Source organism: Bos indicus x Bos taurus, chromosome 2, assembly GCF_003369695.1.
Source record: "Bos indicus x Bos taurus breed Angus x Brahman F1 hybrid chromosome 2, Bos_hybrid_MaternalHap_v2.0, whole genome shotgun sequence".
NCBI lineage: Eukaryota > Metazoa > Chordata > Mammalia > Artiodactyla > Bovidae > Bos > Bos indicus x Bos taurus.
In genome coordinates this window covers 67,320,014-67,340,309 of record NC_040077.1, presented here as the reverse complement: position 1 = coordinate 67,340,309, position 20,296 = coordinate 67,320,014, and the positions used below count along the sequence as shown (strand labels likewise).

At 36.7% G+C, this 20,296-nt stretch overlaps 1 protein-coding gene across 4 annotated transcripts in view; it reads right to left on the bottom strand.

Moving 5' to 3' along the window:
• Window positions 1–20,296, bottom strand: part of DPP10 (dipeptidyl peptidase like 10) — a 1,640,795-nt gene that overhangs the window by 352,948 nt on the left and 1,267,551 nt on the right. For all 4 annotated transcript variants that reach the window (XM_027562155.1, XM_027562148.1, XM_027562166.1 and 1 more), the window contains exon 5: window positions 12,350–12,424. In XM_027562155.1, the coding sequence (XP_027417956.1) occupies window positions 12,350–12,424 (75 nt within the window). The remainder of the gene's footprint in view (window positions 1–12,349; window positions 12,425–20,296) is intronic.

The following is a 20,296-nucleotide window of genomic DNA, read 5'->3' as shown; positions in this document are numbered from 1 at the left end:
CTTTTGAATTTGAAGGAATCAGTTCCCCCTGAATCTTGAGCTTTATCAGAATCACCTGGAGGGCTTGTTACCCCAAGATCTTGGGTCCAATACCCACAGTTTCTGCTTCAGTGGGTCTGGGAAGAGCCCAATAATTTACATTGCTAATAATTTTCAGGAGGTTCTGGTGCTGCTATTATGGGACTATATATTGAGAACTATTGTTCCTGGAAGAAAAACAAAGAATGAATCTTAAGTCATATTATGCAAATTTGGGGATTTCCTTTGTTTCTGTATGTATTTCATTAATAAAATAATAGCAACTATTGTAAAGAGAAATGGTAAGGAATGAAGATATATAGGCAAAGACTTTGGCACTGAGTAGGCACAGTACAAAAAAGCAGGTATTTTAATTTTTATTTCTTGCCTTTCCTTTGTTTGAAATCTGAAAAGTCTTCAATAGGTAGAAGACACCAGTTCACTTAAAATCAGTGGTCTGTAAGCTTGGCTGACATGACAATCTCCTGAAGAGTTTCAAAATTCCAATGTTTGGGCTTTATGCCAAAATCATTAAATCGGGGTTCTGCAGGATAGAACTTAACCATCAATAATGTTTAAAACTCTCCAGGTGATTCTGATGTGTAGCCAAGATTGATAATCACGGTTTTAGTTTCACAAACACTTGACTCTTTACTATGTGCCATTCACTTCAGAAAACTCTATGGGCATTAAAATGAATGAAGTGAAATTCTTGACTTTAAGGGTCTTATAGTTTAGTCAAGGGCACATACACATAATGGATGTGTTCAATGCAATGACAGAAATATTGAGATGTGAGTATATACCAGATGCCATAAAGGCATAGAGAAGTGCAACTGACCCTCGCCCAGCACTTTAAGGAAAAGTTTACTTGAGGTTCAGGCTTATTAATTCATAAATTATGTTTCTATTCACTCTTTAGTTTTTTTTCCTCGAGTAACAGTGTGTCAAGCTTTGTGTTAGACACAATTATGATTCTCAGTCGCTCAGTCGTGTCTGACCCTTTGTGACCCCATAGACTGTAGCCCGCCAGGCTCCCCGGTCCATGAGATTTCCCAAGCAAGAACACTGGAGCGGGTTGCCATTTCCTTCTCCAGGGGATCTTCCTGATCCAGGGATCAAACCCAAGTCTTCTGCATTGAAGGCAGATTCTTTACCACTGAGCCACCTGAGAAACCCCTTAGACACATTTATAATTGTGATAAATTCTACAAAGGAAAGGAAGAGTATCATGAAAACTAAGATCATGGCATCTGGTCCTATCACTTCATGGCAAAAAGATGGGGAAACAATGGAAACAGTGATAGATTTATCTTGGTGGGGGGGGGGGGCTCCAAAATCACTGCAGATGGTGACTGCAGCCATTAAATTAAAAGACACTTGCTCCTTGGAAGAAAAGTTATGACCAAACTAGACAGCATGTTAAAAAGCAGAGCCATGTTTTGCCAAAAAGGTCCATCTCTTCAAAGCTATGGTTTTTCCAGTAGTCATGTATGGATGTGAGAGTTGGACTATAAAGAAAGCTGAGCACCAAAGAATTGATGCTTTTGAACTGTGGTGTTGAAGACTATTGAGAGTCCCTTGAACAGCAGAGAGATCCAACCAGTCCATCCTAACAGAAATCAGTCTTGAATATTCATTGGAAGGACTGATGCTGAAGCTGACACTCCAATATTTTGGCCACCTGATGCAAAGAACTGACTCATTTGAAAAGATCCTGATCCTGGGAAAGATTGAAGGTGGGAGGAGAAGGAGATGACAGAGGATGAGATGGTTTGATGGCATCACCTACTCAATGGACATGAGTTTGAGTAAGCTCCGGAAGTTGGTGATGGACAGCGAAACCTGGCATGCTGCAGTCCATGGAGTTGCAAAGAGTCAGACACGACTGAGCAATTGAACTGAACTGAATTGATCAAGTCAGAGAAGGTCTGGAACAGCCTGTATGTTTAAGGCACACATGATTGAATGGGCATCTAAAGAATAAGTAAAAATTATCAATATGAAGAAAAGGGACAGGAACTTGTTCTAGGCAGAAGAGTAGTGAAAGCCCCAAGATGGGAGGGAGCATGGTGATTTGAAGAAATAAAGGAAATCCAGAAGTGTGGAAAGCAAGGGATAGGGGGTGGGTAGGTTGTGGAAAATGAGGTTAAAACAGCAGGCAGGACCTTGTGCATTGTGTTATGACTTCTTTATCCCAAAAGCCTCAGGAAGATTTTAAACAGAGAATGACAGGTTTTTTTATTTATTTTTTAGGATCAGTTTAGCTTGAGTGTAGGAAATCAAAGGAAGAAAAGGGACTTCCTTAATGGTTCATTGGTTAAGACTCCATGCTTTCACAGCACATAGAATAGGTCAGTCCTTGGTCAGGGCAACTAAGATCCTGCATGCAGCATGGTGTGCCCAAAAAAATAGGGGGAAAAAAATGAGGAAGAAGAGTGATTAAAGGAAAACCTGCTAAGGCTATGACATTCCTTCCAACAAGAGATGGTGTAAGCATATTATTCACCCATTTCTTTTAATTGAAATATATTCCATATATCATTGTGTAAGTCTAATGAGTACATGTTAGTTTATATATTGTAATATGACTGCCACTGTAGCAATGATTAGCACCTCTATCACATTACATAATTACACTTTCTTTTTAGTCCTTGGAATAATTAAGTTTTAGTCTCTTAGCAAGTTTGATAATTATCATATAATATTACTGTCTATATGTGCATTATAATCTCTAGGGTTTACTTACTACTCCTTGTAAGGTTATCTCCTAAAATAACATCTTTCCTGCTCTCCCATCTGCCATTCCCCGGTGAATATCATTGTATTCTGTTTTTACAAGGTAGCATTATTTAAATTCTACATTGTCTTTCTCTATTTGTCTTTCAGTATTTGTCTTTCTCTCCAGGCTCTTTATTCTTCTGTACCCCATCCTTCAGACAAGGACACAGATGTGAGAAACCAGACAGGAAAACTCTTGCTGAGTTACTGTAGAGTAATCAGTGTTCATAATGATTACCATGAGCCAAGGAAAAAAGCATTTAGTGAGTTCTCTTTCTTTGGTCTAATAACACAGAAAATATACCATTTATCTCAACTACTGCTGCATTCCAAAAATAGCACCAGATAAACTCAATAATCTGATATATGAGATGACGTATTTTAGCTTTATTTTCCCTTTTATTATGCAAGTTTAATATCTTCTTTTTTCAAAAAAAAGGAAAAAATGTCAAAGATTATCTGACTCCATGCCATTTTCTCCAGAATTTCAGGAATATTACCTAAAGATTTATAAGTTTGATTTGCTTTGGAGTCCGTTTACATGTAAATAGGGTCACTAACTGTGATGTCTACAGGGGTCGATTGTTCCTGCAAGTTGTGACAAGCCTTCTGGGAAAGAGAAAAATCAAACAATCTGAAAGATTCCCTGCCATCACTAAAGCACTCCAGCAGGGACACTGAAGCTTAAGCTCTACCATCACCAGTAGACTTCTCCTTTGGAAAGGGGTAAAGGGAATAACTATAACCCTAACACTCTAAAGGATCATAAGATCACCCCAATGTGCCTGTGCAGAGGGCAATCTTCTCAAAAAATCAGTCTCTACCTCCCTACAGTAACACTCATCTTCTTTCCCCCACTTATCTACCTATTTTTCCATAAATAGGTATAATATGTATCTTAGAGCCTCTGCTGCTGCTGCTGCTAAGTCACTTCAGTTGTGTCCGATTCTGTGCAACCCCATAAACGGCAGCCACCCAGGCTCCCCCGTCCCTGAGATTCTCCAGGCAAGAACACTGGAGTGGGTTGCCATTTCCTTCTCCAATGCATGAAAGTGAAAAGTGAAAGTAGAGTCGCTCAGTTGTGTCTGACCCTCAGCAATCCAGTGAACTGCAGCTTTCCAGGCTCTTCATCCATGGGATTTTCCAGGTAAGAATACTGGAGTGGGGTGCCATTGCCTTCTCCGATAGAGCCTCTACCACACTATAAAATTCTTACAGCCAAACAGCATTCATCTTGATGTGCCTACTGATTACCACAATGAGAATAGAACATTCTACAATTTTATGGTGCAGAATAATGACCTAGGAACCGTTACATGCCCAAACCATGAGAAACATTCATCTGGTCAGAAAAAAAAAAAAAAAAAAAAAGTGACTTCTTTAGTTCAGTTCAGTCACTCAGTCGTATCCGACTCTTTGCGTCCCCATGAATTGCAGCACACCAGGCCTCCCTGTCCATCACCAACTCCTGGAGTTCACTCAGACTCACGCCCATCGAGTCAGTGATGCAATCCAGCCATCTCATCCTCTGTCGTTCCCTTCTCCTCCTGCCCCCAATACCTCCCAGCATCAGAGTCTTTTCCAATGAGTCAGCTCTTAGCATGAGGTGGCCAAAGTACTGGAGTTTCAGCATTAGCATCATTCCTTCCAAAGAAATCCCAGGGCTGATCTCCTTTAGAATGGACTGGTTGGATCTCCTTGTAGTCCAAGGGACTCTCAAGAGTCTTCTCCAACACCACAGTTCAAAAGCATCAATTCTTTGGCGCTCAGCCTTCTGCACAGTCCAACTCTCACATCCATACATGACAACTGGAAAAACCAGAGCCTTGACTACATGGACCTTTGTTGGCAAAGGAATGTCTTTGCTTTTCAATATGCTATCTAGGTTGGTCATAACTTTCCTTCCAAGGAGTAAGCGTCTTTTAATTTCATGGCTGCAGTCACCATCTGCAGTGATTTTGGAGCCCAGAAAAATAAAGTCTGACACTGTTTCCACTGTTTCCCCATCTATTTCCCATGAAGTGATGGGACCAGATGCCATGATCTTCGTTTTCCGAATGTTGAGCTTTAAGCCAACTTTTTCACTCTCCTCTTTCTATTTCATCAAGAGGCTTTTTAGTTTTCCTTCACTTTCTGCCATAAGGGTGGTGCCATCTGCATATCTGAGATTATTGACATTTCTTCTGGCAATCTTGATTCCACCTTGAGCTTCTTCCAGCCCAGCATTTCTCATGATGTACTCTGCATGTAAGTTAAATAAGCAGGGTGACAGTATACAGCCTTGACATACTCCTTTTCCTATTTGGAACCAGTCTGTTGTTCCATGTCCAGTTCTAACTGTTGCTTCCTGACCTGCATACAGGTTTCTCAAGAGGCAGGTCAGGTGGTCTGGTATTCCCATCTCTTGAAGAATTTTCCACAGTTTATTGTGATCCACACAGTCAAAGGCTTTGGCATAGTCAATAAAGCAGAAATAGATGTTCTTCTGGAACTCTCTTGCTTTTTCGATGATCCAGCAACTTCTTACTTTGTTGAAATTACCTTTTTGATATTGTGGAAGTAAAATAAGGGGTTGGCTCAAAAGTTTGTTTGAGTTTTTCCTTAAGATGTTAGGAAAAATCCAAACAAACTTCTTGGCCATGCCAATAATGCTGGAACTAGCATTCATATTATCATATTTGAGTTAATTAATAGTCAAGCATCTCAAGGGAAAAGATTTAGCCCAAGTTCAATAAAAATTGACATTGATACAAAAATGAATATTATTTTGGCTTCTTTGCAAAGACTAAAACATTATTGGTTTACATTTACATGATCTTCTTGACACAGATTCTTAAAAAAGTGTCCATAACCCTATATTATTAATCATAGTTGCTTTGTGTCTATGGATAATTATTGTCTGTTAAAATAGTACAAGTTAACATGAAAAAAAGTCTAAGAAAGAATCATACTCTTCATAGCTTAGATGCCAACTTAAGCTCTAAATAAAGCATTTCAAAGTCAGTAACATAGTGTTTCAACGGATGACACACGGAAGAACTCAGTTGTTGACTGAGAACATACTTTCTAAATTTGGCCTACACTCAATTATTGACATTTGACTCCAATTGAGGACATTAGTAGAGAAGGAAAACTAAATAAGCTTTCCCCATTAAGACCCCCCATACTCCAACATAACAATGCTACATCCTGTATATCAGTGAAACTCTCTCACAGAATCCTAGAGGCAGGATTATCAACATGTGAGATTTTTCTCTACACCAGGAAATTTTTCAGGATAGTAGATTTGAGTAACTTTGAGAAGAATTAAAAATCAAAGACATTACTTTACCAACAAAGGTCCATCTAGTCAGAGCTATGGTTTTTCCAGTAGTCATGTATGGATGTGAGAGTTGGACTATAAAGAAAGCTGAGCACCAAAGAATAGATGCTTTTGAACTGTGGTGTTAGAGAAGACTCTTGAGAGTCCCTTGGACTGCAAGGAGATCCAACCAGTCTATCCTAAACATCAATCCTGAATATTCTTTGGAAGGACTGATGCTGAAGCTGAAACTCCAACAATTTGGCCACATGATGCAAAGAACTGACTCACTGGAAAAGACCCTGATGCTGGGAAAGATTGAAGGCAAGAGAAGGGGACGACAGAGGATGAGATGGTTGGATGGTAATACTGACTCAATGGACATGAGTTTGAGTAAGCTCTGGGAGTTGGTGATGGACAGGGAAGCCTGGTGTGCTGCAGTCCATGGGGTCGCAAAGAGTCAGACACGACTGAGTGACTGAACTTAACTGAGAAGTATTCGTATTTTCCCCTTCTTCCGTATTGTTATGGGAAAACTGAAGACGTGTGTGGCACTCATGACAGTTTATTGTGTTGGGTGGTTTTCTCATAATACATTGAAAATGTCTCTGTGGAGTTTTCCATTTGGGGAAGATTGGTTTTGATCACATTCACTGATAAGAAAGATAGGTCTTTCCATTATTAATATCATTAGAAGGAGAGGTTTTTGATCACTTGTCACCATAAACAGTTGCAAGTAAAACAGAATGAATGTTTACACACAAAATGTATACAAATAAAAAAATATAATTACATATTTAACATATTGGTGAGCAGTTCTCTAAGCCTACAAAGAAAGTCAACATAACAAAGTGAAAAATAAATTTAATCACAAAATTCAAGATTTATTTAAGTCAGAAAAATAATTAAAGCCAAAAAATTGTTGATGTATTTAAGTAAATGGTAATAAAATTAATAATTGAATTATACACACGAATGTTTAAACAATACTAAGACTAGAAAAGATAAATGGAGTAAATAAAATATTATTCACAATAAAACTAAAGGAAAAACCCTGAGAATAATAGCTAAATTTTTATTTAAATACATACTAAAATGCATGTGTATATTTATAGTGTTTATATGGATACAAATATATGGATATATATTGAGTATACTTACTTTTATATATGATTATATAAATATACTCGAGACTACAGTCACAAGAAACATGCCTCGGCAGATGGATTTGCTTGACTAAAATACTAGATCATAATGGATAAAATTTGGGGGTTTGAGTATACTTCATGTGTAGTGTAGGGTAAGGGAGTTAGAGAAGGAGAGGTTCGGAAAAAGAACGATACCAGCACTTTACAGGGACAGATCACCTTTAATGAGGCGAGAAGGGGCACCAGTCAGAGTAGTGAGCTGCTGCACTAACCCAAGAAAAGAGTAAGTATATATAGGCACATATGTGGAAATCTACTGTCTTAAGAGGGTCTGTTCTTCTCCAAGGTTGTTTGAAGTAGTTATCTCTTAAATGGCTGGGGCAAGGAATTCTGGAGATCCGCCACAGGCTGAGACTGGCTGGGAGCTGGGCTTAATCAATCTAAATGTCCATTTTCTTTCTAGGGGTGAGAGAGTTCTTTGTTTTGCATACAATGGTGGGGAGGATCTGGAGGGGAATTTTAACTCCAGGCTATTTTGAGCCATGTAACTTTCCTTCGTGTAGGATGAATATGAAATATTTGGGGACTATGCTAGCCATCCTCTAAATTGGTCTCCCCAAGTCCTCATCATCTGGTAGTCCTTTCCAGCACTGAATTAGGCCTGACTCATGTGACAAAAAAGAAAAAAAAAAAAGTGAAAGTAACAGATATTTCCATCTTTATCTTCTGCTTACTCACCCTGGGACAATCCCAGTACCACATCATGGGGACACACAAGTTGCACTGAAACGAGTTTCATGTGGAGAAACCTGAGGCCTCATGCCATCAGCAAGCACTAGTTAATTGAGCTCTACCTTGGCTATGTATCTTACAGCCTCAGTCAAGCCATCAGATGATTGCAGCCCCAGCTGATACCTGATTGCAACATCATTAAAGCAAGAACCATCCACCTAAGCCAATTCCCAGTTCCTTATACACAAAAACAACTGTGAAAAAAGTTTTTTGGTTTTTTTTTTTTCAAAGTCACTAAGTTTCAGGTAATTTATTGCATAGTAAAATAAAACTAATACAGATGGTGTATAATGTAGGTGTGATGTGTGTGGGTATGTGTGTGTGATGTGTGTGGGTATGTGTGGGTGTAAATGCATCCAATTAGTAGTTAGGCTGTATAGAATCTATGAATTTAATAATTAGTCCATATTTAAGATAAAGTTCTTTGTTAGTAAAGATGGTAATATAGCAGATTATGCATTGCCTAAGGGCAGTATAAATCACACAACTATTTGGAAAACATTTTTTCAATATATAACAAGACCCTTAAAATATTTTCTATCTGAACCCCTATTTCAATCAAAAATAATTATTTGAAATATAACAACCACTTAAATATAAGGAATAAAACTATAAAACTCTCAGAAGAAATCCTAAGGTTAAAATTTCATGACCTTGAATTTGGCAATGTATTCTTAGACATAGTAACAAAAAGCATGTGTAATAAGATAAAAAAATAGATAAATCATACTTCATCATAATTTTTAAATGTATACACCAAAGGACATTATCAAAAAAATGAAAAGACAATATACTGAGTAGAAGAAAATAATTGCAAGTCTTATGTTTGATAATGGTCTGCTATCTAGAATGTCTGAATAGCTCTCAAACTCAACTACAAAAAAAAAAAAAAAAGGTAACAGATATGAATAAGCATTTCTCCAAAGAAGAAACCACAAAAGGCACACAAGCATATTAAAATACACTTAACATCATTAGTCTGATTATGGAGGTTAACACCTAAACCACAATGATATACCAATTAGGATGGCTATAATAAGAAGAATGGAAAATAACAACAACTGGTGAGGACTCAGACAAACGGGTACATTTTACACATTGCCAGTATGAATGTAAAATGGTGCAGCAACTTTAAAAAGTTGTTTAGTGGTTTCTCAGAAAGATAAACAGAATTATCATTTTACGCAGTGATTCTACACCTCAATATATTTACCACCAAAGATAAAAATATGTAATCAAAAAACTTCTTGTGCACAAATGTTCACAGCAGCACTATTTATAATGGTCAAAAGGTGAGGGAAAAAAGCCAAATGACCTTCCATGGATGAATGGATAAAGAAACATGGTACATACATACAATGAAATAGTATTCAACCATAAAAAAGAATGAAGTATTAACATATATTATAATTCAGATAAACCTAAAAAAAATAGGTGGAAGAAACAAGATGAAAGGTCATATACTCCATGATTCCATTCACGTAAAATATCCAAAATAAGTGAATTCTTAGGTAGAAATTAGATTCATGATTATCAGAGCATAGGGTAGGGAAGAATGAGGAATTACTGATTAATGGGAATAAGATTTTCTTTTGGGATGATTAAAATTTTTTGGAACCAAATAGAGAGTGTTTGAACAGTATTGTGAATGTATTAAATACCCCTGAATTGTACATTTTAATATAGTTAATTTTGTTAACTATTATGAATTTCAGTTCAGTTAAAATTTTGTTATATCTTTTCCTTCATAAACTCCTTTTATAAAAATGGATTCCATAAAATATTAATTCAAGAAAAGGGGGATACACTCAAAAACAGTTTCAAAACTGCCTAAAACAATGTTTTATATATGATAATTTCTGTTTCTCTACTTTTTTATATATAGGGAGATAAAGGGAATAAAACATTCCATAATAATTTGAGTGGATGTGTTTGGGTTGGTTGGAATTTATATGAACCTTTTCCTTCTTTCTATTAATGGGCATTATCTGTAAGTGCGTACACTGACAGATACACCAGGTAATCACAGCATTTAATTTCTTTAAAACCAATGATTCCAAATTGCCATCTCAGGGTACACCATGGTTTCTATTAAATTGTCTTTAATTTGGATTCAAAAAAACTTACAGGTTTATTTCTTTTTCCTCACTAAATTGTCAGTCTCTGGGCTAGTCTGAATTGACTGCTATACCTCAAAGACTTCATGTTGCTTCTAAGAAGCCTCCTGTAGTCTGCCCACCTGGAATGTTTTTCTATTCATCCTTACCTGTTTGACTCTGAGAGCCCAACCCATGCTTCCCTCTCTATCATGAGTATCTTGAATGGAATTTTTTCTATTCTTTAATATCATCAAGCCTATAACACATCCTTCAAAGGCTGTATGTGGACATAAGTGTTTGAGTGGTATCACCTGTAACTGATTGTGTGTTTCTTAAAGGAGAAGCTTCAATCTTGTGTGTGCCTATAGGTGCACATGCCACACCCTGCAGAATGTATAGTCCAGGAGTTTGTACTTAATAGATGATGAATAAATAAGAATATATGAATGAAGTATAGAAGATTATGAAATTTCATTTGATCATTTTTTACTTATTAAAGTGAGCTTCCTCTCACTTTCAAAGACTATGTCAATAAAATATCTTCATTCTTTCTGAAATTAAGCAAAAATATAAAGTGGGGTTATTAAGATTGATCTATAGGTATCTTTTTGGTGTTAAGTATATTTTCACATAATTCTGATATATTTTGGCTAGTATCCAAAGTCAACCTAATTTTGCATATTACATTCCAGAGTAGCTAAGTGTGACCAGTTAATATACAGTTTAAGAAAATTCTCCTAGCTATAGATATGAAATATTTTCTGCTATGTATTTTCTATAAGTTTTATAGATTAAAATTTTACATTTAAATCCATAATACATTTTGAGATTTCACATAATGTGAAACTTAAGTCAATGTATTTATGGGGCTTTTGCTTGCTTGATTTGCCCATGGATGTCCAATTGCTTCAGGACCACTTGTTGAAAGTACTATCTTTCTGTCACTGAATTGCTTTTGTACTTCTGTCGAAAGTCAGTTAGGCAGATTTGGATGTGTCTGTTTTTGAGTTCTATTTTCTGTTTCATTCATCTGTGTATTTATCCTTCTGCTAGTTCTATATGTCTTTAATTATGGTAGTTACTGAAAGCTATGTAGCAGTCATTTTAATTAAAACTCTTTAGATAAATATTATTTCAAAAACTTGGGGACATTGTATTATTTTTGCTTCTGAAACGAGCATTTTTCCTCAATGGTTTTCAAAATTTCAATGAATAGAACACAGAACAAAGGTGAAGGAAAAGGGTCAAATTTTATAACATAAAAAAAATGTCTGATTACAATCTCCTTGCCTTTTGAAGTATAAATTACTTTTTTTAAATAAGAAACATAAACTTGTCTAAAAGTATAGCATATGTATATTTCAAAAGACTAAAACCATCAAGGAGAGGGTTCTTTGAACTGTAAACTGTCATGTGCTCAAAGGCTTTCAATGCATTATATGAAGCTTTCTGCTTTAAGTCTATAAATTTTTATTATCTGCCTTAAACCACACAAAACTTCCTTGAATAATTTCCAATCATTTATTCTCTAAAGAATCCAATCTGCTGAACGGCCTTCTCAACATTTACTTTGCTTTTTAACAATGCAAATTATATCTAAGTATAAGATGCTCCACAACCATGCATATTACTCTAATTGTGCTATAGAGCTGACATGGGATAATGAAATGCTAATTGCAGTTAGAACATTTTATTTATTCAGAATTGATTCTTTGCCTTATCCCACTTTCAGAATTTTCTGCAACTGTAGGGTTATGCTCAAACACCAACAAAGAATCCATTGACAATAAACTGAATCAATGTTTTCACCAGTCCCCTCCAACAATACACACTGCAGCTCAGGGAATAGCTATTAGAAATTCCTTAATCCACATATACATATGACAGTTAAGTAGATATTAAGCCTTATGTGGGAATATCAAAAGCTCCCATTTTTTGGATTTCCTGAGTTCTGCCACACTCCCCACTACAAGAGACGGCCTTGTATCTAGCCAGTACCTAGCAGATTGCTCCAGTAATTTACTAGCTAGGTATGAAAGAAAGGACACTCTCACCAAAATTCTCTTGTGCCATCTTAGTCATCAATAATCACCAGTAGCTATTGGATATGCCAAATTTTCTCTAGTTGAGTAGATGACATGAAAAACTATGAACTGTTACCTGAGTGAACCACAAATAAAACATTTTTGCAAAGAAGTTCATTCCTTTACCTGTTTGACATCATATGCCAGAAGAACATATTTCAAATCTGGTGAAACTGAATGTCTTGATGCTTTGAAGGTTACCTGAAAGTAAAAAGAAACAATTATTTTAAAATGTTTAATAATAGGTTAATAAGCATTTAGATATGTAAATATTAAAAATATCTCCATTATCCTCATAATACTGTAAAATAAGCACTCTCATTCACACTTTAAGTCTAAATAGTCATGCACACAGATGGACATAAAAACTTGGAAGAGCCTATATTAGACATTTCATTAAGAAAAATATTTGCCCTATATGTCCCCTACACTTTAACATTATAGACTAAGTTAATATTTTCATTATAGAAACAAAAGCAAAACATCATTGAATTTCTTCAAAGTAATCAAAATGCTTTTATATTTGCATGCTGGATTAGTCAAAAGGAAAAGAAATAGTGGCCTTCTGTGGTGTCATGATATTCTGTCTTTGCACTTTAGTTTTATCACTGGTTATATATTTATATTTTTGAAAAGACATATATTAAAGACAAAATCTCCTTAAAGAAAACTCCCAGAGTGGAGCAGATTTAGACACAAATGTTTTAATTATCTTGATTACCATATATATATATATATATATATATATATGTGTATGTATATATATATATATGGCATATACAGCTTCCCTGGTGGCTTAGACGGTAAAGAGTCCTCCTAGATGTGGGGGACCTGGGTTCAATCCCTGGATTAAGAAGATCCCTTGGAGAAGGGAATGGCTGCCCACTTCAGCATTCTTGCCTGGAGAATTCCATGCACAGAGGAGCCAGGTGGGCTACAGTCCATGGGATCGCAGAGTCGGACACGACTGAGTGACTTTCAAATTCATACAAACTTGAAATGTGTTTATATGGTATATAAACAACTATGATACAAATGTTCTATTTTGAGCCCTTAATTTTACCATTGAATAGATCTGATGTTGAAAAGAATTGAAAATAAGGTGAAGGATAAATAGAGAGTGGGGAAATTGTTTTATTTGAAGTAGAGTTTATATGTAACTTCAAATCTAGAGAAGGCAAGGAAATTGAGTTGACACATCAAAAGCCTACAAAATACAAACAAAAAAATAAACTCTATATGGATTTTAAGCAAACTAATTTTTAATGGTTTTTGCAGAGAAATACATGTATAAATAATTGTATACAGGGCAGTTTCCACAACAGTTCTCCAAGAAAAAACAAAAAAACGATGAAGTCAAGGTTTTAGTACTTACAAATTTTCAACATATTGGAAAGGATAGGAAACTCAGACTAACCAATATTTGGCAAACTGTGGTATAATAGAAATATATAGTTGGCCTTTTTTCCTGGCTCCTGACACAGAGCTTCTAAAATGCTTGGGGGACTTCCCTGGTGGTCTGATAGTTGATACTCCAGGTTTCCTCTGCAGTGGGCATGGGTTTGATCTGTTTGGAAAACTAAGAACCCATATACCCTGCAGCACCACCAGATAAATAAATAATTGAAATCTCTTAAAAATGATTTAAACAATAAAATCCTTGGAATTTCTTGAGTGATAGAAGGGTCTTTTGTTATTGATAACTAGTCCACTTTGACCATATATAATAAAAGTTAATGAGATGACTAGATATAAACATCTGAATGCAGAGTTCCAAAGAATAGCAAGAAGAGATAAGAAAGCATTCTTCAGTGATCAATGCAAAGAAATAGAGGAAAACAACAGAATGGGAAAGACTAGAGATCTCTTCAAGAAAATCAGAGATACCAAAGGAACATTTCACGCAAAGATGGGCTCGATAAAGGACAGAAATGGTATGGACCTAACAGAAGCAGAAGATATTAAGAAGAGATGGCAAGAATACACAGAAGAACTGTACAAAAAAGATCTTCACGACCCAGATAATCACAATGGTGTGATCACTGACCTAGAGCCATATATCCTGGAATGTGAAGTCCAGTGGGCCTTAGAAAGCATCACTATGAACAAAGCTAGTGGAGGTGATAGAATTCCAGTTGAGCTATTCCAAATTCTGAAAGATGATGCTGTGAAAGTGCTGCACTCAATATGCCAGCAAATTTGGACAACTCAGCAGTGGCCACAAGACTGGAAAAGGTCAGTTTTCATTCCAATCCCAAAGAAAGGCAATGCCAAGAAATGCTCAAACTACCGCACAACTGCACTCATCTCACATGCTAGTAAAGTAATGCTTAAAATTCTCCAAGCCAAGCTTCAGCAATATGTGAACTATGAACTTCCTGATGTTCAAGCTGGTTTTAGAAAAGGCAGAGGAACCAGAGATCAAATTGCCAACATCCGCTGGATCATGGAAAAAGCAAGAGAGTTCCAGAAAAACATCTATTTCTGCTTTATTGACTATGCCAAAGCCTTTGACTGTGTGGATCACAATAAACTGTGGAAAATTCTGAAAGAGATGGGAATACTAGACCACCTGACCTGCCTCTCGAGAAATTTGTATGCAGGTCAGGAAGCAACAGTTAGAACTGGACATGGAACAGCAGACTGGTTCCAAATAGGAAAAGGAGTATGTCAAGGCTGTATATTGTCACCCTGTTTATTTAACTTATATGCAGAGTACATCATGAGAAATGCTGGACTGGAATAAACACAAGCTGGAATCAAGACTGCCAGGAGAAATATCAATAACCTCAGATATGCAGATGATACCACCCTTATGGCAGAAAGTGAAGAGGAACTAAAAAGCCTCTTGATGAAAGTGAAAGTGGAGAGTGATAAAGTTGTCTTAAAGCTCAAATTCAGAAAACGAAGATCATGGCATCCGGTCCCATCACTTTATGGGAAATAGATGAGGAAACAGTGTCAGACTTTATTTTTCTGGGCTCCAAAATCACTGCAGATGGTGACTGCAGCCATGAAATTAAAAGACACTTACTCCTTGGAAGGAAATTTATGACCAACCTAGATAGCATATTCAAAAGCAGAGACATTACTTTGCCAACAAAGGTTTGTCTAGTCAAGGCTATTGTTTTTCCAGTGGTCATGTATGGATATGAGAGTTGGACTGTGAAGAAGGCTGAGTGCTGAAGAATTGATGCTTTTGAACTGTGGTGTTGGAGAAAACTCCTGAGTCCCTTGGACTGCAAGGAGATTCAACCAGTCCATTCTAAAGGAGATCAGCCCTGGGATTTCTTTGGAAGGAATGATGCTAAAGCTGAAACTCCAGTACTTTGTCCACCTCATGCGAAGAGTTGACTCATTGGAAAAGACTGATGCTGGGAGGGATCGGGGGCAGGAGGAGAAGGGGACGACAGAGGATGCGATGGCTGGATGGCATCACTGACTCAATGGACATGAGTCTGAGTGAAGTCCGGGAGTTGGTGATGGACAGGGAGGTCTGGCGTGCTGCGATTCATGGGGTCGCAAAGAGTCGGACACGACTGAGCGACTGATCTGATCTGATTTGAATGAGATGACTCCATGAGGGGAGAGTGACTAGATAGCTTCTGGATGGGGGCTGGTCACCAGAAGAACCAACCACCTGATTAGAGGGGTAGAACTTTGAACCCTACTTGGAGGTCAGGGAGGGTGGTAGCACTGGAGATGAAGTTTAATCACATTGCCAGCAATTTAATCAACCAGTCCTAGCTAACAAAATCTCAGTGAAAGCCTCTGAATGATGAGATTTGTAGAAGCTTCCTTGATAATAAACATATCAGTGTAGCAGAAGAGGATGCGTCTCAACTCTGAGACAGAGTCTGTGCTTAGGACCCTTCTTCACTTAGCCTATTTACCTCTTCATCTAGCTTTTCATTTGTATTCTTTATAATAAACCAGTGATCATAACTATAGCTCTTTCTGTATCATTCTATCACATTATCAAATTGGGGGCAGTCACTGTGTCTTTAACCTGTGGGTTTTTCACTAACTCTGGGTAATTAGTATCAGAAAGAATTGAATTGTAAGTCTGTGCTGTGCTTAGTCACTCAGTGGTGTCTGACTCTGCAACACTTTGGACTGTAGCCTGCCAGGCTCCTCTGTCCATGGGATTCTCCAGGCAAGAATACTAGAGTGTGTTGCCATTTCCTCCTCCATGGTATCTTCCTGACCCAGGGATCCAGCCCACATCTCCTTGGTCTCCCGCACTGCAGGCTGATTCTTTAGCTGCTGAGCCAGGGGAAAGCACCCCCTTACACACACACCTACAGAATTGTTGAAATAACATAGTTTTTTTCATTTCTCAGCTAGATATGCTTTTCATTTTTTCAAAAAGCCATTTCAATAATAATGAAAATAACAACAAACTACAATCACAACAGAGGAGATACCATCACAATTAGTAGAGCTATCATCTATCATATTATAAGCTCTGAAATTGCTTTGAACTCTGTAGTTCTCAACACTCCTTCCATGACAAAGCTGTAAGGAAGGTATCCTCATTCTAATTTTTTCACTAACTTAGTGTACATAGAAACCATGGATATTAGCCTGTATGAAATTCAGAGTCACATAGAGAACACAAGGTCCTCTCTCTCACAGGAATGCAGTATTAGGAGGTGCATTGTTACACAGATGAGGAGGTTCATTGTTATTTAAAAATTGGTTAAAAGGGCAATACCCATCATTCCAGTCCAATGGGAATAAGATAACTTTAATTATAACAGTTCTTAAACTTTTGTCAAGGTCACAGAGAAGTATACATCATGAAAGAATGAAGGGGGAACTCCTTTCACAAGCCCTGCACCAACAGGAGGTTCTTTTTTGTTTTCATTCCTTCTTTCTTTCCTTCCTCTCACCCTCCTTCCTTCCCTTCCTCCCTTCCTCCATCTCTCCCTCTCTTTTTTCCTTCTTTCCTCCTTCTTTCCCTCGTTCCTCCTCTCTCTCTCTTTTTTTAGAGAGCCACACTGTCTGAAGTCTGAATTCAAGAAAATCTCACCTCCCTTGTCCCCATCCACTCTCATATGATGTTGCTCACACAAATTAACTTCACACGTTCACAGGTGCATCTGAGCCCCTGGTAACAACATTTTAGTATCTTTTACAGTTCCTACAATTATCTAGTCTGGCACTTTATTAATTATCACTATACTGCCTCCAAGTTTATGCAGCACACAACCTGGGAAACATTCCAAATACCTTTTCAGAGGCCCAAGCTATAGAAACTTCTCTAAATTTAGAGAGCTGTGCACAGGTGGTGCTGCAAAGAGACTTGCTGATGATACACGTATAAGACAGACATTCTTGCTGCTTAGCTAAGGGACATGGAAATCTCAGGAAAAATCCCTCTTAGCATAAGCCATTTACGTTATCATCTGTTGCATCTGGGAGATTAATTCTTCCTAGCAGACCCCAGAGACTCCTTGGTGTATATTGACCCTAATTACAGACATTAATATAGTTCCAGTTGACTCTCAACTTGATAAGGCCTCAAATTAGCATTTTAGGAAGTTTATTATTGTCAATAATGCTATTTTGTTACCTATGTATTTAATCACTTCATTACTATTGCAATAAAAGGATGCAGAGATATTTTCTACATGTGCTTATTGGTATTATTCAGCAGTGATGCTTACTAGTGCATTTTTGGACAAAGAGCATTAAAATGCATGAACTCTGCCATCTAGGAACATTCAATTAAAGACATGCCAGGTGAGAGAAACAGAAAAACAGATATGCTGGTTGTTAATTTAACAACAATGAAAACAAGACATCTATCTGATCAAGTTGAGAAACAAATGCATGCTTTCAGGCAGCTTGGGAAGATTCTGTAGTACCTCATTCTGTATATCACTCAACTGTACCAAAACTAACTTACTGAACGTTCAAAATAAGATGAGCATCATGGTAAACACTGAAGGTGCTACAAAGTTGAAAAACAAAGTCATTGGAAATTTTCCCATCTCATACTGGGCAGGATAAGATAAGAACTGTGTTTTTCCATGATACAGCAGGAGTCCAAAATCCAAATGACTTAAAAGACTGGGTGTGTAGTGATAGAAAAGGGATGTCTGAATACACTGATGCCAAATGGACTAGTGGGCAAGTAGCCCTTAGACTAGGTTGTTTAAAGGGGCAGTAGCCCCTTGGTTTCAATAACCATTATCATTTAAGAAATTATATACAGTAGTTCTAATATAATTCACAATAAGATTTTAAAATTATAGCCCAGTATTTTGAAATATATATGGCTACCATATTTTGCCTAGGGGCTACTAGTTTGCTAAATTTTGGTAAAGCAATAACTGCCATAAGGACAAAGGTGAGGTGGGGGTCAGAGGGGCAATGCTGGGAGAGTTACAAAAAAGAATGGTATACACTTCATATACTTGGTGGTAAAGTCAGTGAAAACTTCATAATCCAGTGTTTTCCAGTTATATGAAATTGCAGACTATATTATGAGAACAATCTTCAAAAATATGCACAAAGCTTTAAAAGAGGTGTGGCCAGCCCCATGGATTAGTGCTGAATGGTGAAATTTAAATCCATGAATGGTGAAATTTAAAGCCAAGGAAGCAATAAAGTCAGATTTGAATTTAGAATAATTCCTCTGACAATTGGGTGGAAAAGAAAATGAGCTGGTTCTAATGATATCTTGAGGTCAATTAGATCTGGTAAGAGGTTCTCATTGTCATCCAGATAAGCAATGTCAAGAAGTTTAGAAAGAGCCAAGAGCATAGAAAGAAGGGGACATATGCAAGGGAGATGGTTGATAAAAACAAAAGAATTTAATGACTATATTTGAAAACCAAGGAAAGAAACTACAAAACAAATATGGGTTTTCACATTTTTAATCCATGGGTTAATGTTGCTACTGCAACCTCAGTTGGGGAAAAGCAAGAAACAGGCATATTTTAAGGAAAATTTTAGACATATCAATTTTAGATAATGCTGTGGTTATAATCCCTGTGGAAACCTAACAGGGGATATTTCAGATTTTTGTGCAAAAGCCTGAAATTTAAATGAAATATTTGGGACTTTATGGAATATTACATAAAAGGTTACATCCAATGCAAATTAATTCCCAAATTAAAGGAAAAAATTATCAAACAACATGTTTTACCATGAGTGGATCAGAAACAATACAGTTATTTTGAGTAATGTTTACTATTACTTTTATTCTTTGAATGTGTTTTATTATTGTATTATTGTTCAATCTGTCCCACCTGCTGTAACAGCATCACCTCTCCCTGCTCCTTATTTGAGTTTTATTTCTCACAAAGATCATTCTAATTCTCCCCCTTTAAGCCTTTTCTGTCCTTTTCAGCACAAGCGATTCATCTGAGTCACATGTATATAATTATATGTGCAGTCCATCTCATCATTGATCACTGTTTCTGATTGCTCTTCTGGGTTGTTTGGAATCTCAATTTACATCTATTGCCACAGTAATGCCCCTATTAAGAGGCTCCATTGCAATGATTCATTCTTGTCAGAAACATTATAACTGGAGATAGAAATAGATAATGATGGTATTCCAAGTTGTCAGATATTGAATATCATGGCAAGAAATCATTAAACACAAACTTAAATGTCAGAAGTGCCAGAAAATATAAAATATGCATTTGTGTGACTTAAGGATGAGAAAAGACTAATCAAGAGGAGAAGAATCAGAGATTGAATTAAAAATAAAACAAAAGTTGGTAAGAAAGCTTGGGTACTTTAAAACTGAGAAATGTCAGATGCATAAGATCTGTACAGTTTAGGTGAATATTATTCTAGATCTTATAACATGTTCGTGGTAAATATATATATATTTTATATATAAAATATATGTGTTATATATAAATATAAAATATATGTGTTATATAAAATATGTGTTATATATAAAATATTTAAGTGTTAACACTCATATAAAATATATGAGTGTTAAGTTGCTTCAGTAGTGTCCAACTTTTTGTGACCCTATAGACTGTAGCCTACCAGGCTCCTCTGTCCATGGGATTCTCCAGGCAAGAACACTGGAATAGGTTGCCA